Source organism: Protopterus annectens, chromosome 14.part0 (assembly GCF_019279795.1).
Source record: "Protopterus annectens isolate FY-2018-M chromosome 14.part0, PAN1.0, whole genome shotgun sequence".
Classification (NCBI taxonomy): Eukaryota; Metazoa; Chordata; order Ceratodontiformes; family Protopteridae; genus Protopterus; species Protopterus annectens.
The window spans coordinates 406811339-406838725 of record NC_056748.1 but is presented as its reverse complement, the minus strand read 5'-3'; the positions used below and the strand labels follow the sequence as shown (position 1 = coordinate 406838725).

Sequence of the window (27387 nt, the reverse complement as noted above, 5' to 3'; positions counted from 1 at the left end):
ACAGTTGATGGCAGTTTTTTTGTTTTACTCTGTGATCTGCCTTCAGTGCATCCTGCATTTTGGTTTTGGGGCTTCACATGAATATATGAGTTATTGCTTCTGTGAATGTGAGAATCTTGTACATCATGTACGTATTACTCTCATTCTTTGCCACTCTGTGACTATGCAAATAATTGGCTGTACAAGTCTGTGAATCATCATATCTGACTGCACTGCACATTTTCAAGTCCAAAAGAAAACAAAAAACAAGAACCACAAGTAGTGAAGGTAGGGGCCCGGGGACCACACAAACCAAAGTCCAAACCACAAATCCAATTTATTGATAGCAAAAACAGACCAAATGCAGTCAAGCACTTTCATCTTTAGCAAAGACTTCTTCAGAACTGCTTGACATGGTTATCTCCAACCTTAAATAATCCTAATGCTTCATGTGATCAACATGTGATCAGACATTCTCATGATTCAACTTTAGTTTAGTAAACACATTTATTACAAAACTTCAACAAGAATTGTTAATATCAGTTTAAATTGCATGGAAAATGAACATAAGTATAACAATAAAAAATAAAAATGTCGAGAACAAAAATGGTAAAAAAAAAGTCAATCCTACAGCAACAAATGTACGAGTAACATGACATAATCAGCCCTCAAGACTTTTTAACTTTAATATAGGTGGAATAGAACAACATTCATTCAAACGGGGGGGGGGGGGAGTGTCTGATCTTAGTACCAATAGACCAAAAGGTACGTATAAATGTAACCACTGTACTACTGTCAGCATATACTCTGTTGCGAGTCTTTTTTCATTAGACAAGAAATTTGAGGTGAAAAAATATTTTGTTTATCCAGGGGAGTGGTTTATGGTGCACTTTGCCAACAGTGTAAAGCTTTTTACATTGGCAAGACTGTCGAGCTTTGAAAGAGAGAATATATGAACATCTCAATGAAAAAAAGAAAGGTAAGACAACACACTGTACAGACATATTTCTGCCTATCCTGGTCACCTTTTTAAATTTGTGGTGATTGATTTCTTGGAACCAGACCCAAGGGGCTTTTACACTGATGAACTTCTCAAGAAAAAGCTCATATGGATTCTTGTGTGTGTGATGTCATTACCCTCCTTGGTTTGAATGAATGCATTTTCTCTTACACCTATAGTAAAGCTAAAAAGTCTTGAGGGCTGATTGTCATGTTACTCATACATTTGTTGCTGTAACATTGATTTTTTTACCATTTTTGTTCGGGACATTTTTATTTTTAATTTTTATTGTTATACTTATGTTCATTTTCATGCAATTTAAATTGATATTAATAATTCTTGTTGCTTTTTAATCATTGTGTTTACTAAACTAAAGTTGAGTCATGTGAATGTTTGATCACATGTTGATCACATGACGTATTGGGATTATTTAAGGTTGGAGATAAACATGTCAAGTAGTTCTGAAGAAGTCTTTGCTAAAGACAAAAGTGATTGACTGCATTTGGTCTGTTTTTGCTGTCAAATTGGATTTATTGTTTGGACTTTGGTTTGTGTGGTCCCTGTTCCCCTACCTTCACTACTTGTGCACTCCACATTTTGTTTGTCCAGTACTTGCATCTATATGCTATGAATTTATTTTATTATATTGAAATGTTCACAAGTAGACCTTCCCATCTATATTAAGTTGCTTTATTGACATGATGTGAAGTTGTAAACTGTACTTGTATTCACACAGCACAGTTCAACCTGATTCATTAGGTTGGGTTTATGACCAGATTAAGTTGGTGATGAAGTTTTTCACTCAGACAAATTTCTCATGCTCATTTCTTTGATTGCACTATCAGTAAATACATTACATTCAGCTCGGCAATTCAGATTAATTGTGATAAAAGTAAAATTTATACATGGCTTTTCAACTCTTTTTTTTTTTTTTTTTTTTTACATTGACAGCTCTGCTTTTACTATATCTAGTTAAGAAAAACCTGCTGACACTGTCAACATAGTAATACTCTCACAAAAAATTTTAAGTTGGTGACTACGCAGTAATCTATTTTGTTTGCATCAGTCACTGGAAAACATGCTTTCTTTCCTTTCTGGATGTGCATACTTGAGAAAAATGATTATACTATCCACACTTCATCCACTCCTTTAAAAGCTGAGTAAGGCTTCTTGTGCGGGTAAGACATACACATTGAGTAAAATGGCAGTTGTTGATTTGAACATTTATCAGTTTTAATGGATTCATCACACTCTGGTATAGCAGTGGTTTTCTTTACAGGCATGTTTGAAACATTTCTCACAATGTACATGGCCTTAGCATCACAGCATTACCCTGTTCAGTACCAGTGACCACAAGATTCATAGATTTATCTAAATATTCTGCCAATTCTTTCATTTGAATACTAGTTAATACTGCTCACAGCTTTTCCTGTGTCAGTTTAGATTCACAGTTGTAGGTTTATGCATTATATTAGTCAAATAGGTAGTAATAGATTCCTGTGAGTTGTGGTTTTTAATGAAAACTAAATAGCAAATATATGTCAAGTTCTTTTTAGGCTTACAGTTCTGATAAAACTTAATGACACCCAAGTCAGACCACTGTTCTTTAGTGACATTAATTTACTTAAACACCTTAAATGCACTGTTTTGTGCCAGGTGAAAAGAATGCACGTTACAGTTTGGATGGCTACCTTTCTTTGGTAAAATTGAAATAAAGCTATTAGAATTTCTGTACATTTTGCTTCCAAGGTTTTGCCACCACCTTGAAGAAAGAATCAAAAATCATGGTATAATGTGCTGGAAATTGGACACCATGACAAAAAAAATCAGCATATCTGTGCAAATGGGACTGGTGGGTAATATGACAACCCCATCACTGGCCCAGTAATCCAGTAGCTTCAGTCCTCACCACTGGCAACAGTGGGGGATGTACACTGAGAGATGACAAGGCTACACACACAGTATTTCCAAATGCAGCTTTCTGCATCAAGTGCAGTTTCCCTTAAGAGCACACAGAAACCACAGTCATTGTGGGGGCTGGTTTCTCCAGATCCCCAATAAGACTCCCCACTAGCACAGCTGTAGGGTTGAGATCTCAGCTGAGTGGGCAAGCCAAGACCTCCAGCACCCTCTCTGTCCAACCAGTGCTTTGTGTCCCTGCCCAGGTAGCTGACACGCACACTCTGAGGTTTGATTTACACACACATGAAATGATGGCACAGGTTGACTAGCTGTGCCCCCTTTTGCCAAGACTATAAGGTATTTATCATTGCCACCAGTCAGCTCATTATCAGCTACTTTGAGGCCCTTAACAAAGGGTGTCCAATCTTACTGTGTAATGTTAATATTAGTACAAATGGTAGTTTGATCAAGAGCAAGACTATTAGGAGTGACCCACACAGTGTCACCAAATAAATATGAAGGTACCCTCAGAACTTAAATATCTCTACACAGATCAGCCACAAAGAAATGTTTAAATATATTTAATAATGCATAATAAAAAACAAGAGAGTGCTCAGCATATAATTACAATGACATCAGATTTAAAAACCACAGGAAATATTTAAAACAACATTGCAGGAAAGTCTCAAAGAAAGAAAAACATTTAAACTATGCCTCACTATATTTGTGACTGAATATAAGAGAATTACTATACCCTACTTACTTAAGAAGAGCAAGGCAGATGTGGTGAATGGATCTCCTAGTTGCCAGGTCCAAGACATGGAATACATAATGCTGTCTCTCTCTAAGAGACTTCTTAAATTAATATCTCAAATATTACTGCTGGGATAGCTTGCAGAATTGCATAATTTCTTGTCATCTGACTCTATCCCAGATGAAACCCCACTGCTGGAAACTAACAGTATTTAGCATCTACCTGTGAAAATACATAGACCTCAGATCTTTGGCAGATGCTGGAAGCCATAAAACAATTAACATTCCTTCATATTCAAAACTAGTAATTATTTCACCATAAAGACAATACAGAAAACTCCCTAGTTTTAGACATTGTGTCTACTTGCTGCAATGAAACTGAAAGATATATATTTTTTATTGTGTATCCATAAATTAATTTAATTCCAGCTATTTTTCTGAAGTTTTACTGGACTGAACCTCTTGTGTTCCAGTTTCCACTGTTAAAATATATACATTTAAACAGTTACAATAGTGCATATACATTTTTGTTTTGTTCCAGTAGGGTACACTGTGGATACATTTCAAGCACTTTGCAAACTTCTTTTTCAACACACGTCTGTACAAACAAGTTTGATATATACATGACATACAGTTCTAATACATTTGTACCACAAGCATCTTACACAAATCATTTTGATATTCACCAAATGACATACAGTTATTTACAAAATTCCATCTAGCTGGGCTGGCAGTATCTACTTTCGTCACAGGTAACTTGGAAAGTTCAGAATTATCACTCCATTTAAAAGGATAGTGGCTTTCTCTACTTGTATTTATGCATCTTTCATCTTCTGTGGTTGTGTTGTCACTTTCTAAGTTATTATATTTTATATTTTTGTGTATATGAAGTTTTCTCTATTTTGCCATTTAATGGTATATTCCAGCTTGCAATAGTGAATAGTGACTTGCAGTGGTAAAATCAGGCTTTTCTTGCAGTCTGAATGTGTTGTTCCATTAAATTCACAGTCTTTATTTCATCATTTCATGTGCTGATTGTATAGTAATTTGTTTACCATTAAAGAAAATTGATCTGGAAGTCTGGTCATATTTTGTCATGTTGTTGCTGCAGCTTTTAGATCAGACTATACAAAGGCTGATGGTGTAAGCAGTGGTAAATGGAGTAAAAGACTGAAAAACAGCCAAATCTCATAAAATTTAAGTTTTGTGACTGTTGTTGTCCTGTTTAAGGGGAGCTACTTTACTTGGGCTCATATATGAAGTTTACCTTTCTATGTGCAATGCAGCTTGATTGAAAGGCATAGTCAACCTAGAAGACCCCAAGCAGGCAACCACTCAGTTTATTAAGAGGGCAAGACAGCATTGTTTGCAATCCGATATTTGCTTTGGTCATATGGAAGATAGATACATATATGGTGATGGACAGGTTGACAGACGAGATCAGACAGGAGTCCCCATGGACTATGATGTTTGCAGATGACATTGTGATCTGTAGTGAGAGTAGGGAACAGGTGGAGGAGACCCTGGAGAGATGGAGATATGCTCTAGAGAGAAGAGGAATGAAGGTCAGCAGGACTAAGACAGAATATATGTGTGTGAATGAGAGGGAGGATAGAGGAATGGTGAGGATGCAAGGAGTAGAGGTGGCGAAGGTGGATGAGTTTAAATACTTGGTGTCAATAGTTCAGAGTAATGGTGAGTGTGGAAGAGAGGTGAAGAAGAGAGTACAGGCAGGATGGAGTGGGTGTAGAAGAGTGTCAGGAGTGATTTGTGACAGATGAGTACCTGTAAGAGTGAAAGGGAAGGTCTACAAGAGGGTAGTGAGACCAGCTATGTTATATGGGGTGGAGACAGTGGCGTTGACAAAAAGGCAGGTGTTTGAGCTGGATGTGGCAGAGCTAAAGATGTTAAGGTTTGCACGGAGTGTGACGAGGGTGGACAGGATTAGGAATAAGTATATTAGAGGGTCAGCCCAGGTTGGAAGGTTTGGAGACAAAGCCAGAGAGGCAAGATTATGTTGCTTTGGACATGTGCTGAGAAGGGATGCGGAGTATATTGGGAAAAAGATGCTAAGGATGGAGCTACCAGGTAACAGGAAAAGAGGAAGGCCTAAGATAAGGTTTATGGATGTAGTTAGAGAGGACATGCAGGTGGTTGGTGTGACAGAGCAAGATGCAGAGGACAGGAAGAAATGGAAACAGGTGATCCGCTGTGGCGACCCCTAACAGGAACAGCCGAAAGAAGATGATGATGATATATATATATATATATATATATATATATATATATATATATATATATATATATTTTTTTTTATATAGAAAGAGTTAACAGAGACATGGTTCTCAAATGAATTACTGCAAACTTCAATTCTTTACATTTGTTAAAGTGCTTATTTCAAAGCATCAACATACGATTCAGTGTCCAGTATATAATACAATAACTTACAGCACCAAAAAAAGGATTACTGTTATAAACTGAAAAGTTATTTCCAGCACGTTAACAGTGAATGTAGTACAAATAGATTAATTAGTAAACTGGAGTTAACACACTATCAATATCATTACTGTAAAATATTCAAACAAGCTTCTACTTAAATTAGTACCAAATTTTGAAAAAGGAGGGTGGCCTAATGTTTAAGGTGTTTGCCTTACAAACACAAGGTGCAGGGTTTGAGTCTCACAAGGGATAATTGGCTAAGCTTAAAATGGCTCGCAAGGGCAGTTAGCTTAGTACTAATCTATGAACCTATGAACCAGACACTCCTGTTTCTGTCATGCTTCTAGAAATCAAGATTCTAGAATGAACCTGATAAACTGATAGAGCTGGTCAGGTGGGTGTGTGTAATGACTCAGTTTATGCCCTGCTATATTTCTAGTGTGTAAAGTATGGGGATCAGTGCCGGTCTTCTGGCTTCTTGTGAAGTGAGGTGTCTGGTAACATAAAATACAAGCTCACTGTTGTCCATGGGTGTATTAGAAAAGGCATGCACATGGGGTGAAGTCATCATTCTGTTGTGGCACTATCGTACAGAAAGGTCTTGCTCATCAAACCATGGTAGTGATTCCACGTGTCCTCACCAGCAATAGCATTAGCCCAGTATAAAATACAGTGTACTGAGAGAGAGAGAGGGACCCTGAAAAGCAAAACAGAATGTACAAGAAGGAACCTGATGGGGAAGGGCAATCAGCCTTCCCCCTCCTTATATATATATATAAATATGTATGTGTCTATATATGTATATATATATATATACACACACACACATATATAGATATATATATATATATATATATATATATATATATATATATATATATATATATATATATATATATATATATATATATATATATATATCTTTGCTTAGAAAAATTGCAAAAACATTCAACATATGGGTGAAATGCTGGATCTGGTGGACAGAGGAGAGGAATGAGTAGTGTTAGCCAAGTCAACCCTTTGCTGGGGAGGGGAAAAGGGGGTGTGCAGGTGAGGCAGGCCATTGTCTTATTAATCGGTGGTGACACCAGAAGGTCATTTTGCACAGGCTGGTGTCTGAGCGTAACATTACAAAAGAGCTTACATCACAACAGAACCAGAGTGATCTGCTTGCATTATGAGTTTAGTTTATTACATATGATACATGGTATACTGAGTGCATGCTGGTAGTTAGTACTTAACCCTGATCCTCCTCTTAGATGATGACACCACTGCTGGGGAATGCTCAACTCTAACCTCCAGGGAGTAAGTGGATCATAATGCTATGGCCTTGAGATGAGAAAATGTTAATTTGAGCAGATGTGAAGGAAAGCTTAATATTTAGAAAAGTAGTGGATCAAAAAAGAAACAAAAACAATAAAAATAGTTGTGTATAATACAATTTCTTTCTACACTTTTTTATTTCTGGTTTATTTCATGTCACTTTAAGCTATTTTATTGAACTGTCAAAATGCATTTATGGAATTTAAATAAACATGCATGTCCACTGAAATATATTGACTGTTTTACACTAAATATTTAGGTGGTGGCGTTGTTCTACATTTTTCTCAGTAAATCCTTTATGACTGTTGTTTGAAGTATCTTACACCTTAAGAGATCTTTCCTAGTTTGACATTTATTCAGTTTTAAAGATCCATTTAGTTGAAAATGTTTATAAAAATGTGCTCATGCCTTGTCCTTAAATGTACTCTGGCAGTTACTGAAAAAAGTTCAGTAAGCAGTTGGTTAAAAGATTAACATTGTTGCAAAAATTATGAACTTGCTTGCATTGGACCAGATTCCTGTAAAATCTTTTACTGTCAAAGCCTGCATGTAATATTGCATAGAGCAAATGCAGCATTGTTAAGTTAGCTGAAGATAGCTGTGCCTTTCAAGTTTATTCACTTTAATGTGTTATAAGAACTGTTACTTTAATGTACATGAAGGGCAGAAATGTATCACACATAATTAAAACAGTTTGTTTTGGATTTGATTGTAACATTATTGTTTATAATTGTGGCTTCTAATTAATTCTGTTTTTCTTTGGGCAGCATTCTGTTTACAGATTTTATCCATAATGTTCCAATGGATCGACTTGTCCAAAACAAGCTAACGTGCTTGATCGATATAATACACAGTGACCTCTTCACTCAGCATGGTAAGGAGAATGCTGCTAGTCATTACACAGTGTCACATTTTTCATTGTCCCTTGGTTTCTGCTAGGTAATTAAGATGTGTCCTCACAGTGGAAGCCACTGGTGGTGGTAGTGATGAGTGGGAGTGGTGTGGGAGTTTTGCAGCTAATTAAATCTGTGCCATTAGACAGACAAAATGATTTAGGTTTTGTAGTGGTGCACAAATCCCTGTGTAATGTGGGTTATACATCATTCCAAAGTAATGAAAACAGTTGTAGTTGGCTATTAAAAATCCTTTATAAGGACTAGTATGGTATTTTTTGCTTGTTAACGGGACAGTATGCACTGCTAATGCGATTACTTTTCGGTCTCATATTAAAGCAAGTAAATCCAGGTAGTGTGCTCTGTAGGTAATGTTTTTTGTTTCCTATAGAAATTGCAGAACTAACATTCCACTTGACTGCACATTCACTTCTGATCTATGTTGACATAGTCAAGAGTGCAATAAATGCTATACACACATCTTTTTTTGTCTTCTTCTTACTCAGTTTTATTCCTGTTCCTCCATTGTGGATTATATTATTTCTTACTGAAGCCAGGCTGCCTACCTTTACAAGCAGTCCACAGATGTTTTGTGGCATGGCTTTGTAAAGTGTTGGCTTTTGTGTGGTGCAACATATCAAAACTCCTTAAAGCTGGTTTCCCATTTATTTCTGTGGTACTTGAAATCATTTCCTGTTCTGAACCTAAACTGTAGGTGCATTTGTTTCATGCATTTCTTATTCTGCTAACAAAAAAGGTGTGCATTTCAAACATACTGATTATTTTGAATGACTTTTGGTATGTTTGGAGACATGCAAGTGTTTGTATTTTATCACAACAATGGAAAACACTGGAACAAATTAAGGTGCCCCAGTCCTTCATGTGCATGATTTTCTCTGATTGACTATTCCTGCACTAGATAAGGCAGTAAATACTTTTGATATTTGCTTAGGTGGCATGTTTTGACCTGCATGAAATTCTCTATCGCTACCTTTCTTGTTTAATCCCATACAATTCAACTTGATTTGTATGATTATTTTCTACTCCTTGGCCTGTGCAGACTGAACATTCTTGATGAGCTGTGCTGAGTTTACTGTTCTTTTCTCTCCTTTTATTTGTTCCATTATGATTTCTTGAGCTACAGCTTGGAGAAGAACCAACTTGTTAAGCACAACTGATCAGAAATTCAACCAGATGAAAAAAAAAAAACATTTCAGTTTACACTGTGTGACTTAAAAGGCCACACGCATTGTCTATGCATCCAAAATTTGTTTTCCCTATATATTTATTTATTTTTTTGCACATGGGGGTCATGGTGCCACCTAAAAATTAACAATCATCTACAACCAGTGTTCATAATTCCGGGTGGCTAGCCCAGCTGTGGTTGTAATTTCTTACCACTAACACACACACACACACACACACACACCTATGGCCATTTAATGTGTCCAGTCCACCTATTTTAATTTGCTTATCTTGTTGCACTGTATGTTTTCCTGCAGTTATACTGGTTAGTCCACACTCTGTTATCACCTATCATCTTGTATTTATGTTAGGGCAGTCTTTAATGGCTGTAATTAACCATAAAGCATGAAAGAAAATGAGCTATGTTCAATTTTGCTAGACCACTAAACTACTCTTTACAGTGCTGCTTTAAAAAGCATGCCTGTGGTAAAAATGCAGAGCCAGTAAAATGAGTTTGTTAGGAGTAATTTTTTATGATGCACTGAAGAAGTCTGTTTTCCCGCTTGGGAAATAAAAGATATTATTTTGCAAGTCAAACCCAGAAAAGAAGAAAAATGTATTTTATAAAGCCATCATTTCAGCAAAGTGTTTTAACAGTGTGCTCTCTATTTTTTTGCATTTCACTTTCATTTATGAAACTGCCATAGAGATGACTTAACAAGCATGCAAGCAGACTGCCCTAGTTTAATACTGCTGTAAATAATCCAGTGCAACAAAAGTGCAGTGAATGTGTGAACATACGTCAAAGTTTATTTTTCATTTTTAAATGCATTGTACTTGGGCTATTTTACAAAGCGCATTACACTTTCAGGCTTCTCTTTGCAGTCTCACTGGTCATTTCAGTGAAATCTATAGTACCAGGATGAAAATACTGCAGTGGCCTTAAGCTGAATTGCGAAATACTTGGAGCCTAATTCATCCATCATTAAAGGTCATACAAAGGAAATAATTTTTCCCTAAAGGTTTTGTGACTTTGAAGTAGAGTAGTGAAGTATTTTGTGTGCATGCCTTTTTTTGGTGGGGAGGGACGGATTGCAGCTTCCCACATGGATGTTGAAGGGGGCGTACAATTCTCTAATGCACAAGCCCTTTGCACAACAGATAGAAATCCAACCTCTGCAAGTGACCTGGCTGTCATTTAATTTATTTTGTATTTATGATTTTGCTTATTGCCAACAGTGCAAAAGAAAGATTTGCAAGTGAATTAGTGTTGCTGGTATTTTTCCAGTCAACTTTAGAAATACATTCCAATACTAAAGTAAATCAGTGAACAAAAACAAGACAACTCTGAAAATTAGCTTATGTTCCTCATTAGTTTTAGTTGCTTACAGAAGGAAGTTCCCCGACACTCCTGGGTTCTGTTTCATGCTAGGGTATAGCATGAGCACCACAGCTTGTTTGTGAGGCACAATGTGACCTCAAGGTCAAACTGTTATGATACAGATGCTGAACTCCATGCTTCTGTGTCTCCAGAAATTCTGACTTGAGGTCTAACTAATCTTAATGTTAAACTGGTCATTCCCAACTAAGATGAGTCATGTTTATGTATACTTAATATAAAATTAAGTCATGGAATTGTCAAAGTAAAGCTATCCTCCGTTTATCTCCCTGTATTTTCACACCGAGCTAATCGAAGGAAGGACACTGAGCAAACTTGGAGCTATAATATGTAACATTAAGTATCCTGTTTTTTATTTTGTTCTTTATTTCTTTGTTATTTATAGCACTTTGTGTACTGTGTATTTTTCTAGCTAGTTTCACTGTGTGTGAGGTATTAACTGGGAATTGTCCACTTTTATTAAGCATCTGTTGGGTTGTTTGTTTCTGATAACTTGTTGCAGTTAAACTCTTTTTTCTAGAGGCTCCTTTAGCTGTTTAAAACTTTCATTTAAAGGCTCACCACTGCTTTTCAACTGTGAGAAACATTTCTGCAGTTTGTTTCCCACACTGCCTCCCTGTTGGTATAGTGTTTTTATATTTGGTGGCTTTGCAGTTGCCCGCCCCTAGTGTAAATTTGATCTGGGAGCCTCCTCCCAGTCTAGTGTCATTACCTCATTCTACCCAGTACAGGGAGAACATTTGAGAAGGCCAATCAGCTTAGCTTTTGCTACTCCTTTTTCTCTTTCCACTGGGAAAAAAAAACTTTTTCTAAGCTTGTTTCCTGCCTTTCCTGTGGGTAGTCTAGCCTGGATATAGATTTGCTGTGTCCAGGACTATTTGTAGGCTTCTAGGGCTCAAGCCTTTCTGTGTTGGAGGGAAGCCTTCTAGCTTAATTTTGTTTCTTAGAACTAGCCAGTTATTTGTTTCAGCACTTGTTCAGAACTTATTGTAAGCACTAAATAAGCTACAAATTACTACAGCACTCGACTTTCCTTACTGTCTAGAGGAAAACAGTTTCTAGTACTTAACAAATAAGCACCTATCCAGGCATGTCTAAGGGTCAGCCCCCGGTGTTTTCTCCTGTCTACCTGATGAATCTGGGCATATTGGGGCAATGCAGTAATTGCCTCATGTACACAGACAACCCTCTCCTCCTACCACCCAACACTACAACCTGTGAGAGTTGCACTTATATAGCCAAACTGGAAGCAAAGCTCTCTTCACCCAAGACTGGACTAGACAGTCAAGAGGAGAAGGTAAACACTTGCACCACACCACACTCAGTACATAGTCCCTCAAAACCTACACCGCCAAAACACACACATAGAAACACAAAACACACACCTACATTTGCGGAGGCTCTCAGTAAAAACCTGCACAAGCAACAGGGACCTCCAAAGCAGAAACACAAGCAACCTCCACCCCCCCAACACAACCCAAATGACACATAGCCCACAAACTCAGTGTGCCACTCAACCGCAGCCCATAAGGCATAAGAACGTACCCAACACTCTAGTCATAGGTGACTCTATAGTCAGGCACACTGATGTTCCACTCACCAGGCTAAACAAGGAGAAAGTTACTGTCAGCTGCCTGGCGGGTGCTAGGATCTGCCACATAACGCATGCACTCGGGTCACTCCACAACAAGTACAAATATGACACTGTCATTGTCCATGTTGGTGTGAATAACCTGAAACATACCTCCTTGGACTACATGAAAAGGGACATGGAGGAGCTGTCCGATCTTGTAGCCCAGGCAGGTATGACCCTAGCCCTGAGTAGCATCCTGCCATCACCCAGAATTATACCATAGTACAAGGACAAAATGATTACTTCAACAATTGGCTTAGCTTCTGGTGTCATTCTAAGGGGATCTGGTATCTGTCTGCCTGGAATGACGTGATCAACAAGCCACGATGCTTTGCCAGGGATGGCCTGCACCTGTTGCCCCTGGGATTCTGGATACTGGCTAAAGCTCTAGCCACCCCTATAGTGCCTTTTTTAGGCAAGGTTCAAATGACAAATTCACCACCCTAACAGGTACAGGCAAGAAGAATCTGAGGGTATAGCTACTCAATGCTATGTCTAAACCTCAAAATGCACTCTCTCGAGGCACTCTTTAAAATGGAGAACATCGACATCTGTGCAGTGACAGAGACCTGGTTCAAGGCTCCAGAGAGTACCCCTGCATTACCAGGCTATAATTCGTACCACACCTTTCGGCCACCTAACCGGGACCGAAACACTAAAAGCAGAGGCATGTCCATATTCATTAAGGATATCCACACCTCCAGGCTAGTTGCTCAGCATAATGCATCCGAGATTTTCCAAGTGCAACTAACTCTGAGCAAGACAGCAATCCAAATTGTAGCTTGCTACAGATCCCCCACCATGCCCCAGGATTCCCACTCCTCATTTCTTAATACACTGGAAAATATTAGGGTACAACCTAACACCATAATAATGGGTGATTTCAACTACCCCACCATTAACTGGGAAAACTGCTCATGTACCAACTGTTGTGCTCAACGTTTTCTGGAATTCCTAAATTCCAATGCCATGGATCAACTTATCCACACCCCCACCAGGGGCAGCAATATCCTAGACCTGGTTATTACCAACATGGGCAACCGGTGCTCCACACCAGAGGTCAATTCCTCGGTGGTCAGATCCGACCATAAGCTAATCACCCTAGACATCCACATCCCTCCCCCACCCCCCATAAAGGAAACCACAGTAAAAAATTTCTCCAAAGCCAACTTCACGACTCTTAAGACAGAAGTGGCAAACTTCACGACACCCATGCTGACGGACAATAGAGGTATGACTGCTGAGTCCTACACAAATGCACTTTATAAGCATTTACATGAGTGCAGGGATCGTGCAATCCCTAACCGAACCAAGATGCTATTCTCCAAAAAAAGGAAGCCAATCTGGTGGTCCCCTGCCATAAACAAACTCTACAACAGAAGAAAGAAACTGTTGCAAAAAAAGAGTCAAATCCCATGATTGGAGAAACTCCCTGGTCAGCTTCAGTAAGAAGCTGAGATCCCTCATAAAATCCTCCAAAGCTAGTTATGAAAACAAAATCACCACTGACTCTAAAGACAACCACCAAGCATTCTATAGCTATGTCAAGAATTTCAGTGGCAACACTCAGATCTGCTCTGAGTTACAGCACAATGGCACTAAATATACAGAACCAACGGATATTGCCAACATCCAGGCAGATAGGTTTAGTACTAACTTTACCCCTCTGTCATCCCCTAAAGGGCCCATCTCTATACCAGAAGAATGCAAAGTTCCTGTAATCACGGCTGCACAGGTAAAAAAAACACTATCCAAAGCCAAGAACACAGCATCCATGGGACCTGACGACATCCCAGGCTGTGTTCTGTATGAACTACAGAACGAACTGGCACCCCACCTAAGTACTATGTTCAATCATAGCCTCACCTCAGGCTATGTGCCCAATGAATGGCGCACTGCAACAGTTGCCCCACTACACAAATGGGGAGCCACCACAGACCCCGGAAGCTACCGCCCCATTAGCCTAATGAGCCTGGTCTGCAAGGCTATGGAGCTTATCATCATGGAACTTATAAACAATGACATTGGTAATCTCCAAACTCAGGACCCCACCCAGTTTGGGTTTGTAAAAGGCAGAAAATGTCTCCTAAACCTGATAGACTTCTTTGAAGCAGTCACCAAAGCCATAGATGAGGGTAAGGTGGTTCACACAGCCTATCTAGATCTCTCCAAGGCTTTTGACACCATCCCCCACTCTGGAATTATAGATAAACTCACTAAACTAGGTATAAATCCCTATGTCACAAGATGGGTTGCCAACTGGCTCACTGACAGAACCCACACTGTGAAAGTAGCAGACTCCAAATCCAGCTTCAGCCCAGTGACAAGTGGAGTACCACAGGGTTCAGTCCTGGGTCCTCTCCTGTTTGGTATCTACTTCTCTGAAGTACAGGCCAACACAGAAGGTCTTTGGATAACTAAGTTCGCAGATGACTGCAAACTAGGAGCCATAATCAAAACTCCAAAAGATGTGGACATCCTACAAAAGGGCCTTGCTGAGACAGATGCCTGGTGTCAAAGCTATGGCCTTCAAGCTCAATGCCAAAAAGTGCATTGTCATTCCTTTTGGTAAAAATTCAGTACCCATGAACTACCACATAGGTGGTAGTCTACTTAACACCTTAAGTGTGATAAGAGACCTTGGGACACAGGTGGACAGTAGTCTCTCCTTCGATAATCACATCGCCACAGTAGTCAGGAAATCCTTCTATGTGGCATACCTCATCACAAAAGGTTTCTCATCCAGGAAAAAAGAGGTCATTGTTCCCCTCTACTCGTCCCTCATTAGACCCATTATATAGAGTACAATGCCCCCTTTTGGTATGTACCTCACAAGACATCTACAACAACTGGAAAGGCCACAGAAATACCTCACAAAGAGCATTACCGGCCTCAAAGAGATGCCCCATGCAGACCGTCTCAAAAAAACTGCAGCTTTACTCCGTTGCATATCGCCTACTCATAGGCGATCTCTGCCTAACACAAAAAGCTATGTTAAACCCAGAGCTTTTAGACATGCTCCTCTTAAAGAAATCCCAATCCCTACGAGCTACACGCTCTAGGGACCTAAACCTCATCACCACAATAAACAGAACATGCTGGAGGGATAGATTCCTGTCCCAGAGACTTCCCATACTCTGGAACAAACTACCTATCTATATCAAACAAAGCTCCTCATTAGCACTGTTCAAGAAAAATCTTGATGATTGGATGGGAGATAGGATATTCACCCCGGGAATCACTTCTGTGGCTCTGCTCAACAGTGGCATAGGAAAATAATTTTCTTGGGTGGTGAAAATCAGGGTACCTTTGGCTAGGCTTATATAGGCCCTAGGGCCAATAGCCTTGTACCTGCCTATGAACCTATAAGTTAACACATGTTTAAAATCAACTATATATTTAACTGTTTGTTTTCTTTAGTGCATTTGTAAAATCTTGTAATAATGACAGTATCTTGCCACAGCTGGAATTCCTATGGAGGGTGAATAAGGATCTCAGTGAACAGAAGAAAGCTTCTCCTAGCTATGGATGTGCTCACCTCACACTTATGAATGCTTTGTTGATTGATGGCACAGGACTACTGCTGGTGATACTCTGACTAGAAGGAATACACAGGTTCATAGAATAAAACCCCACAGTTGGATTTATTGTTACAGTAACCACTGCTGTAATATTTACTGTTATAACTGCACAGATCTGTATTTTCTGTAATACATTTTGTGTTACTAATGATAGAACAGTACTTGTTAAAAATGCTTCTTAACTGTTTGCCACCATACGTGTATGTGCTGAAGAAGTTATTAATTTATTATGGCCATTAGTGCATACTTGTTGCTGTGTATAACTGAACATAAAGCTCTACAGTGGAGTAAGTCACACAAGAGAATCCATAGTCATACTACCTAAATTTTGCCTATGTATAAAATCACGGACTTCCACCAAATATATAGACTTTTCTTTGTTTAATATATTGGTCAGATAGGTTATGATTTATACTAGAAATATACCCCTAGTGCACTTTTAAATACTTTTACCATAGCAGGAAAAAATTACTACATATGTAGATGTCCACACAGGAATTGGGTCCCTGTCTTTCCAATCACTACTCTGTGCCAGCAAAGAAGGCTGGTAAGATGGGAGGCACATAGACATGGCATCTCATGTAGAAAACTTATGTTTTTATCCCTCTGTATAGATTGCTGATAAGATTGCATAGAGTATAGATTGTGACTCTAGAAGCTTCATCACTTCAGCTATAAAAAAGAAGGATGCTTCATGCTCACCAAATGATTTATAAAAATCAGTGCATACCAAGGTTATATATTCCCAATTCCAAAGGAGGAATGGGCCTCCTTGAAACTGATTATATTTACAGATCTGCAATCATGGGGCTCCACACATATCTGCTGACCTCACAAGACTCAAACATAGTGAAAGGTTTGAAACATGAGGAGAATAAGTCTAAGATGACTTCTCTGCTTAAGCTAGCGGAAGCATATTGGCATCAAGCAGGAATGGAAACCACACCAGAAGTAGATAATAATCGGGCAGTAACTGAATGTACCAAAAAAAAAAAAGAAATAATATAAGGTGAAGGACCAGATGAGAAGGCAAGAAATGTGGAAAATGCATAAATATAGTTGCAAGTATAGAAAACTTCTGGAAGAACCTCATGTCGATCAGGAACGAACACAGGAATGGTTGAGGAGAGGCAAATTCAAACCAAGAGATGAAAGGTTAATATTGGTGGCCCAGGATAGTGGGCTGCATACATGTTGGTTTACAAAGTTCATTGAACATGTGAGAGAAACAGGAATGTAGGTTTTGTAAACCCGAATTGGAAACAGTTGCACACCTTGTTACTGGTTTAGGTCATACTAATGGCAGAAGGACTGTATACTGAAAGGCATATTAATGTGACAAGACTGTTGCACTGGGGATTGTGCAAACATTATGGAATTGAAGTGGCTGAAAAACACTGGAAACATGAACCACAAAGCATCATAGAAAATGAAGAAGTCTACATCACATGGGATCATGCATTACCGACAGTTCAAAAGATAGATGCTAGAAAAACAGATATAGTGGTCTAAGAAAAGAATACAAAAGTAGCATTGATCATTGAAATCGTCACACCCAGTGACCAAAGTGTCTTGGGTACAGTCATACAATATCAGGATTTGCAGGCAGAAATGAGAGCAATGTGGAAGAAAGATACCAGACAGTTCCAATAGTAGTAGGAGCAACCGGTCTTATAAAAGAAAGAGTCTACAATCATATTTAGATATGCTACCAGTACATGTAACTCCATACAAATTGCAGGAGGAGGCATAACTGGGTACATTGTTAGTGCTGCAAAGAGCACTACTGGCTGACATAAAAGAGTGAAACAATACTAAAGTCATGAACTTTAATCATATTTGACTTAGGAATGGGGTCCATTTCCGTCATGGTATTAGAAACTCAAAAGATTTGGAGAAATTAAAAAAGAAGAAATGGTGCTGTACATAATAAAGCAACAGACTAGTACAGCTTCTGCATCAGAAATAAAGTAATGATAAAAGTGAATGAGCTTAAGGTACGTAGTCTGGAAGAAAGTAAACAGAAAAGTGGCATGGTGGAAATCTTTAAACACAATAACAGAAGTCTTAATTAAACAGTTATTTTCTTTAAAAAGCTGGCACGTGAATGAGAGAACACAGTCTCTAGCTACAAGGTATGAGGTTAGTGGAAGTGTGAGGAGCTTTTTTACATAATGGATGCGGGAGATTAGAGAAGCCTTACTTGAAGACATGAGTATAGGATCAAAAGTGATAATGGAACTGAAAGGAATGCATGAGACAGATGTAAATCCCTTCTTATGGCACGTGAAAATAAAGAAAAAGCCGATAGTTTTGAATGTTTTCCAACTATTAGGATGTAAAGCTTGACAGACTTGGTGGACGGAGCAGTCCTTTCCTTCTGTCAGGTAGTTTCCTTTATAACACGTTATAAAAAAGAAAATGACCATCATCCCTGAGATTCTTTCTTATCTCTAACCTCCATCCACAGCTGCCTGACCTCTGACATTATTGTTCACTTTCTGTCCATTTGTTGCCTGGGCTACATGCTGCTGGGTAACCTAGCTCGTACCATTTGTTGGTCTGCAGTTTTGCGAGCATCATTCCCTCCATCATTAAACAGATGGTAAGGGGAAGTTTTATCATCATCTTGTCCTGCCTTTTTACTACCCCTGTCTGATAGCAGTCCTGCAAGCTACACTAGTTCATGACCTCACTGGCTTCCAAAAAGAGGAGTCACCTAAGATAACATCTATAACGTTTGCATTCCTCCCCCCTCTTTTAGTATAAATATGTACCTGTTAAGGTGTTGTAGCTGTCCAGTACAACTGGTCTGTCCAATTTATTCAGTGTTATTGGATACACCATTCTCAAGCCTCTCCTTCCTTTCTTAAATTCCACAATGCAGTTGCCATTCCTTTCTTCTAGCATAGACTATTAGAGGAAAGTCTTCCAGTAACTTCATTTGCATTTCCAGCATCATTAACCCTTCTTCCAGTGCTCCTTGTCGTACTAACCATTCTTTACACCAGTAGGTTTGTATATTAACTGTTCAGTGTCTTAGCCTATTAGTATTTGAACTTGCTACTCCACTCAACCAAGATGGGGCCTGGTAGCAAACTAGCAAGCAAAGGCCACAGCAAATGTAGTGGTTGTATGTACATAAAGGCATAATATAAAACATTAAGCCAAATTTTTGTGGGGATTATAACCACTTTATTAAAATATGTCAAAAACTGAAGCAATTAGTGCAGTAAGACTGTATATTAAGTCAAAACTGTGTATATAGGCAAAAATAACTCTTGGTCTGAAAAGCTATGCATTTAAACTGGTTACTTGTGTAAAATGCAATGTAGTATTACACTCCATGGTTAATGTTCTGAATATAAACAGTAGTAAGTGATAACCTGGCAAAATTTAAAACACCCATAAACCTTGAGAACACTGCCACTTATGCAGAACTGTTCACAGAAACCCTTTACAAGCATCTTTAGTAGCTGTATGGAGACAGCTCTACCCATCAAGAAGTACAGAACTAACTCAAAAAAAAAAGCCCCCTGGAGGAATAACATCAGTAGGCTGTATAACAGAGGGAAGAACATTGTGAAAAAATTTAGGAGGTGGAGGACCTAGCAGGATAAAGGAACTTTTATTGAACTAAACAAAAACTCAGACAACAAATAAACTCAACCAAAGCCAAATCTCAGGTCAATTTGACCTTCCAGACCAAGGACAACCAAAAGGCATTCTTTAGCTATGTCTGCAACCTCAAAGGAAATGTACAATTGAGTGCAGAGCTCATTGTTAATGGAGCCATCTTTACTGAGTCAGACAATACAGTAAATCTACTGCCAACAAACCCAGCTCTGACTTTACCCCCCCTCTTCCCCTCACCTTTCCCTCAGGAAATACCATCAAATATAACTCCCCTGGTATCTCTAGGGAACAAGTCCTTAATGCTCTCTCTAAGGCCAAGAACACTGCATCAGAAGGAAGCCTTCTAAATAGCATGAAATATGACTTATCAACCTGTCTGGAATTGCTATTTAACTGTACCCTGTAAACAGGCTTCCCGCCTCATAAATGCAGAACAGCAGTAGTTATCCCTCTGCACAAAGGTGAGCCATCTACAGACCCTAGGAACTACAGACCCATGAGTCTCACTAGTTTCATAAGCAAAGCTATGGAAAAAATTATCATGGAAATGATCAATAAGGACATAGGAAACCTCCAAGCACTGGACTCAACCCAATTTGTTTTGTCAAGTGCAGGTCTTGCCTACTTAACCTGGTTGACTTCTTTGAGAGGGTCACCAAATCAGTAGATGAGGGCAAAATGGTTCACACTACCTACCTTGACCTGGCTAGGGCATATGACGCAATACCTTACTTGGGGATTGTTGACAAACTCATGAGGTTGGGAACAAAGCCTTATGTCACCCAGTGGATAGCTAGTTGGCTTACAGATGGAGTCCAGAAAGTTAGAATTGGGGACTCCACCTCTACAAAGAGGGCAGTCACAAGTGGAGTTCTTCTGGGGTTGGTTTTGGGGTCGCTGCTTTTTGGCATTTACTTCTCTGAAGTCAAGGCTAATGTTGATGACATCTTGTTGACTAAATTTGCAGACTGCAAACTAGGAGCTGTCATTGAATCCCCCATCGACACAAACGTTCTCCTGGAAGAGCTGATAAAGACAAACTGGTGTTAGAGCCATGGACTAAAACTAAATGACAAGAAATGCATTGAAATCATTCTATGTTGTGCAACTTACAAATGAAGGTATGGCATCTAGGTCCAAGGAAATCATTATTCCACTGTATTTGGCATTTGTCAGACCTGTCACTGAGTGCAGTGCCCCCTTTGGTATGTACTTTACTAGGCATATCCAGCAATAGGAACATCCATCAAGGTTTCTCACTAAATTAATACAGGCATAAGTACATGTCCTATCCAGACCGCCCCAAGACCCTACCCTGTATTCTGTCTTCTACAGGCTATTGAGGGGAGATCTATCCACGGCGTACGTGGCATTGTTAGACCCCACTCCGATGGACCTCCTGCATATCCACAAAACAAATGGCTCGAGAATTACCAATTCTAAAGACATAAACCTTGCCGTTGATATACCTAGGACCTGCTGGAGAGGCAGGTATGTATTCAGAGATACTACCCCTTCTCTGGAACAGGTTCCCCATCCATGTGAAGCAGAATTCCTCCCTAACCTGTTTCAAGTGCAACTTGTACAATTAGATTGGGAACAAGAACTTCATCCTTTGTCTGGCACCTATGTTTCTAATGTACACAGGCAGCCTGTAAATGGTTCATCTCCCAGGTCCCTGTTTGTAAATGTTTCATCTCCCAACCTCCTGATTACACTTAAGGGTACCAGAACTTGTCAGAGATATGGGATGTAAGGGTAAGCCCTTGTGGTCGTTACCGTCTAAACACCTGTGAACCTATAAGATGGATATATGACTGCATGCATGTTACTGTCTCTGTTGAACATAAACACAAGTCTTTGGTTAACATCTGATTGGACTATGAGCAAGGTTTTATTCCGACAGTGGCATGGTAAGCCCATTTAAAATAAACACACAATCTGGGCAGAGGTGCATGCTTTCCATTTGGCATAGTGAAAAGAACTGATGCGGTTCATGTTCAAAAATGAATTGTTCTCTACAGCAAAGTGTAATAAAAATGCAGTTAACAGTTTGTAAAAAGACATGTACAGAAACAGTGTGTGTCTGGGTTGACTTTGTCCCACATGCACATTCACACAAAAAGTCGCAGAGGCATTAATCTTGACTGGATAGTTCTAAAGCTAATATAGCAGACATAGACCATTGCTAAATTTAGACTGCAGAATGTTTTGTTTTGAATCTGATGACAGGAAAGGTATGACTCTGCATAGGCCCCTTTTCAGCATCCATGATGTACAGTTGTACATAGTCAACGTAAATCAGTTCATCTGTAATAAAATCAAGTCAGTTAGCACAGTGTCATTCCTGTTAAAAGCAGTGGCCTTCATATTACACTTAGTCATCCAGTAAGACTACATTAGTGTTTGACAGTGCATAATATTTCTAAAACCTCATTGCTTGTTTTAGTAGTAGTACTGGGAACAACATGTAAGAAATACATCAAAGGCTGGCAGTAAATGGGTACAGTTTTCTAGGAATTGCCAACAGCAGGCAGTCTTCATATGTAGCCCATAAAGTCTTGTGAAAGTTCCAGTAGTACAATTTACTAAAAGTGAACAACCGTTGCACATACTTTACAGATTGCACATTTGTTTATTGATAGTCTCTTGGAAAGTGCAACACCTTATATATACTTATATGCAGAATTTACAATGTAAATCATCAGTGAGGTTACTGAGAGTAGAGTGCAGTGAGTGTAAGGAAGATGTTAGTACTTCAAGGTCACATGATGGAGATGAAAGCGAGGTGATGCAGATTGGAAAATAGTGTCTTAGAGAATAATGCTTGTGATTAGAGACAGTTCTGTCAGGTTAGACCACTGTCATATAGAGACATGTAGCTAGCCCATCCTGCTGAGGATGAACAATAACAGATCCCTGAAGTCTAGAAATATTGTCCGAGTATCACTTTAAAATTGTACAATTGGCTGATTTGTCTAAGGTTGGAAGAGATGCTGTTCTACAGCTTAGATACTGCATGTACATAGTTTTTTTACCAAAGGATATTGTGTTGGTTGATATAGGTCTTTAGAACATAAATCTTTGAAGTGTGCTGTTGTAGCAGGGAAGGCAAAAGAGTGGATTTGCTCAGATGATGTATTACATAAGCTAGTATTAGCCAGGTATATCATAGTTTGGGAATTCTAAACAGGTGATTTTATTGTTGGTAAAATAATGGTGGTTCCTACTAAGTAGATTGAAGGCAAATTTAGCAATTTTGTTTTTGCAGTTTTGTTATAGCATTGTTAATTTCTAGTGTTTTGAGTGGTACATGGATTAGTGAAGTTAAGGAGGAGTAAAGAAGGCTAGGTAGTAGGAATGTTCTTGTAATTAGGCTTTTCTCTGAAGACATGTTTTGGTATGATGCAGTGTCCCTAGCTTGTGGTGGGTTTTCTTTATAGTGTATGTAATGTGGTAATTATATTGTAATTTGTCCTCTGCATATGCATAATAGTTGTGATTTGTTAAACTATTTCTCTCATAGCAATATTGGATGAAGTGATTGAGAATTTGGTTTTGTCATCTGAGCAAAAATTTCTGGAAGTGTATCTGTTTGGTTTTGTTAGGGTCTAGCATAAGCCAGTATTGATTACCTCAGGCCTAATTGGATGGAAAGGAATCCTGTGTTATAGAGCCCTTATAGGTAGGTTACCAGGTTGATGATAGCTGAGACATCTGCATGCTATATTAAGGTGGGATTTTTGCATCTTTTACCAAGTTACTAGTAAGTATGTTGAATAGTAAAGCTCTCTAGCATTGATCCCTGAGGCATACTAATAGCTAGGGGTAGGAATGAACAGCAGCAGTTTTGTCATTTGCAGATTAAATCCTGTTTCTAGGATAATTCTGGAACCATGCTGTTGAGCTAGGTGAGATGCCTTGGGTCAGGTGTCTATGCAGAGTTTTTGGGTGTTTTTCTGTGTCAAAAGCCTTGCATAAATCAAGAAGTACAGAGGAAACAGATTTACCTTCATGACAGTTATGGTTCACTGCATTAAGCCAGGTAAACAAAGCTGTGTTTGTCCTGTGAGATAAACTGGTGTTGGGTTGGAGTTGGCAAACTGTTGTTTGTTAGGTGCTGAAACAACTGGGAGAGGTGGTGGTTTTGATAATGGGGTGAGGATAGCTGTTGTTGTTTAACTGAGAAAGCTCTATAGAGTTATCCCCTTTGTGTAGTGTTAGGATACACGTTTCTTGAAAATGGGAAGGACATAAGATTCAACTATGGATTTGTTAAACAGTATAGAAACTGAGTAAGTATTTGTTAAACGGTATAGAAACTGAGTAAGTAATTGCATCAGAGGTTAGTTTAAGAATTTATTTATGGTGGTTACTGGTATTAGTTTAAGTGAGACTGCATTGGGGCCGCTACCAGATTTGAAGGGTGTGTTAGAAATGAAGTTTTTAGATGTATACAATTTGTCAAGGATAGGAGACATGTTGGAGGCAGATGCAGTAGCTGCTTTAATGACGTAGGTGGCTTTATTTATGAAGTGCGTGTTGAATTTGGTGGCAACTGTTGTCACTTAGTGATGATAGGGTGTTTGGCTTGGATGACTTCCTAGTTTTATAAGCTTATTGGTTGTAACATTTTTTACTCCTTTTCTTTGGCGTTGCAAAAGGTTGTGTGTATGTGCAGTTTGGTATAAAGTGCACTTGGTCATTTGGTCTGATTTCTTAAATATTAGTAATGTTGCTGGTTATGAGTTTTGGGCATGCCATATTTCCAAACATTATCCCTACAATCTATGATGTTCTTTGTTTCTGTAGATAACCATGGGGCTGGGCTGGTGTTGACCATTTCCTCCTCATCAAGGTTGCTTGTTGATTATGATAAGTAAGGTATTGTTAAAATGTTTGATGGCCATGTCTGGCGGTAGGGTTTTTGTTTATGAATGCATTACTTTACTGTCATGCAGTCCACCATGACAAATAATATAAAAATGTGTTTTAAGAAGTTCTTTACAAGTTCTAAAGCATACGTGATGGAGAACACTGTTTTGTGCATAATTTGAATGGTATTCAGAAATATGCTGATCTCTTAAAAGGTTTGGATGTCTGCCGGGCAATTACCTTGAAAAGATTTAACCTGAGGCAATTCCTGTGATGCATGTAGTAGTTGCATTTTGAACAATGCAAGAGTTAAATTGCAGAGAGTCAGTGTGAGTCATAGAACCAACATGGATGATTAACAGTATGGTAATGGTTATGAAGGAGGAAAAGGTCAGGATATATACTGATCTGCAAGAGCTTAGCAAATGGCTCAGTTGAGAGCATTATCATCTTCAAACTAGTTGCACAGCCATGACTACAGTGTATTAAGCCACTTGTTATAGTTGAGCTTTCATGTAACCCATGTATTTAAGTATAGTGTTAAACAAGAGGTTATCATGTTATGCTTATAAAAGTATATTTTGCATTAAGGATATACAAAGCATCCTTAGTAAAATGGCAGTGTTGTGTATCTGTCACTTTTGTGTCTGCCAGGTGTTCTGTCAGAAAGTTAAGCTGAATGCGTCTGTGCACACCTTTTCTTTGCATTCACAGAAGCAATCAGCTTAAAGGTAAAATTAAAGTAATTTTACTTGTTTCTTTTGTATTTAAATTTCTTATGTTGCTGCAAAAGGAAGTTATGTACTAAAACACTTGCTTCTTAATGAAGCATATAACCAGATGCAGATTATTGCTAAGTCTGCTATTTACCGATGCCTGGGCAAGTGACAATGTCAGTAACACTAGACATCCTTCTTTATCACTGTTGCAGTATTCTTCACAGTAGGAATCTCCTGCCAAGGGTAGCCCAACATCTGGCCAGTATAGCAAAGCTTTTTGATCTTGTATGTGCCATACGTCACACACATGCTTCCCATTCAGGATGTAGGACATTCTTTGCTACCAGTCTGAATTCCATCATCGATCATTGGTCTGAACACCCTTTTGCTGAATACCTACCCATTAGATAAGTGCTCCATTGTGGTCTTTTTTTTCTTCAGTCTTGTATTTTCATGTCATGCAAGAAGGAAAAATGTCAGTGTGGGAGGCAGATTCCTCATAAGGATCATCATGAACAGTGTCTTTTTTTTTGTTCAGGTGCTTCCCATGACCATACATCCTGTAGCATTTGGAAAGCATTTTGTGCATAAGAATCTTAGAAGTTGGTTGTCTTCCGTGGCATTCTATCTTGAGAACCAGAGGCTTAAATTTTTAGCCTGAGATAGCATGGCGCAATCTTCTAACCCTTAGGTATCATTAAGAAAGAAGGCCAAGAAATCTCAGCCAGAGTCTTTGGCTGTCCAGCCTCCACCATATGGTTCTCTAGAAGTGGGTGATAGCTCTGTAGGCTGTCCCGTATCTACATTGATTTCCTGTGCTGTGACGTCATTAGAGACCAGCATGAATCCTTTCTTTTGCAATGTCCTCTGAGGCTTTGCAGGTGTTCCCTCCAGACATTGAGGAGAAACCACAGTTGATCATCTCAGAGGCATTCCACACATTCTGGTCAGGGAAGACTTTCCAGGTACTCTTACTAAATTTCATCAATGGTCAGAACCTCCATTGTTTGTTAGGGCTGATGTCCCTACCAAGAAAAAAACAGAAAACTAAGCGTACTTCTGTACACCCTAAGGATAATCAAAGGTGTGGCAGGAGTTTTCACAGGGCCTGTTTAATGCCTTAATGGCCCTGAAGCCTCCTCACGGGAATTTGGTGCCTACTCTCCCTTCCACTTCTACTACTCCTAAATGGACTAGGGAACCTGATAGCTTGGATGTCCCCTTTTGAGGAATTGTCTTTTGGAGACACTATAGCTAGAATGATAAGAATCCCACCTGAAGTATTCCAAGTGTCAGATAAAGGTGTTATGAGCTGCTTCAGGTGGACACTCCTAAACCTTCTGCAGTATCTCCTGTGTTGGCTAGTTTGTTATACACCTTTATAGCAGTTTCTAAGTCTCATGATTCTCAGCCTCCTCCAAAGAAACCTGACAAGGTTCTACAAGGTCCCTGAGAACTGTCAGTTATTTAAGTGCTCTCCTGACACTGCTGTGGTGTCAGTCTCTTCTGATATCCCTTCTAAACATTTGCCCTCTTCCAAGCATCTGCCATCAGATAAGGATAGCAGGGCAATGGAGAGAATTGGTAAAAAGATTGATACTGCTTCTGCTTTGGCTTTTAGTGCCATCAGTTACCAGACACACATGACCAGATATGCTCAGGCTTGTCATATTATCCCCCCTCCCCAGATTCTGAACCAAAATATTCTACTCTATTTTGGGCTCTCCCTCTCAGGTGGCTTGTCACTCTTTCAAGTGTAGCTGTGATGTTGCTCATATGTCTTCCAGAGCTGCTGCCTTTGGGTCTGTCATCTGCAGTCTTTAGCTGAAGACATTAAGGCCAGGTTTGCTGGATGATCATTTGGGTATTAAAAAATCTCTTTGGCACTTTTGCTACTGCTATGTTCAAGTCTCTTCAGGAAAAAGGTAAAGCTTTGCAAGATCATGAACATATTTTTGTCTCTCCTATCCTCAAGTTCCAAGAATTGTCCTACTTGTCTGCTTTTGTTTGCAGGCAGCTTCATCAGGCCATCAAAGGGAGGGAGGTAGGCAAGCTGTGGCTCAGAAGCCT

The 27387-nt window shown here is 39.1% G+C and overlaps 1 protein-coding gene across 1 annotated transcript in view; it reads left to right on the top strand.

The window, feature by feature from the left end:
- DOCK1 (dedicator of cytokinesis 1) overlaps positions 1-27387 on the top strand; it is a gene marked incomplete in the record, with an annotated part of 4741214 nt that overhangs the window by 2024982 nt on the left and 2688845 nt on the right. Inside the window, 1 exon segment of the mRNA XM_044056178.1 lies at positions 8164-8270. Within this exon segment, the coding sequence (XP_043912113.1) occupies positions 8164-8270 (107 nt within the window).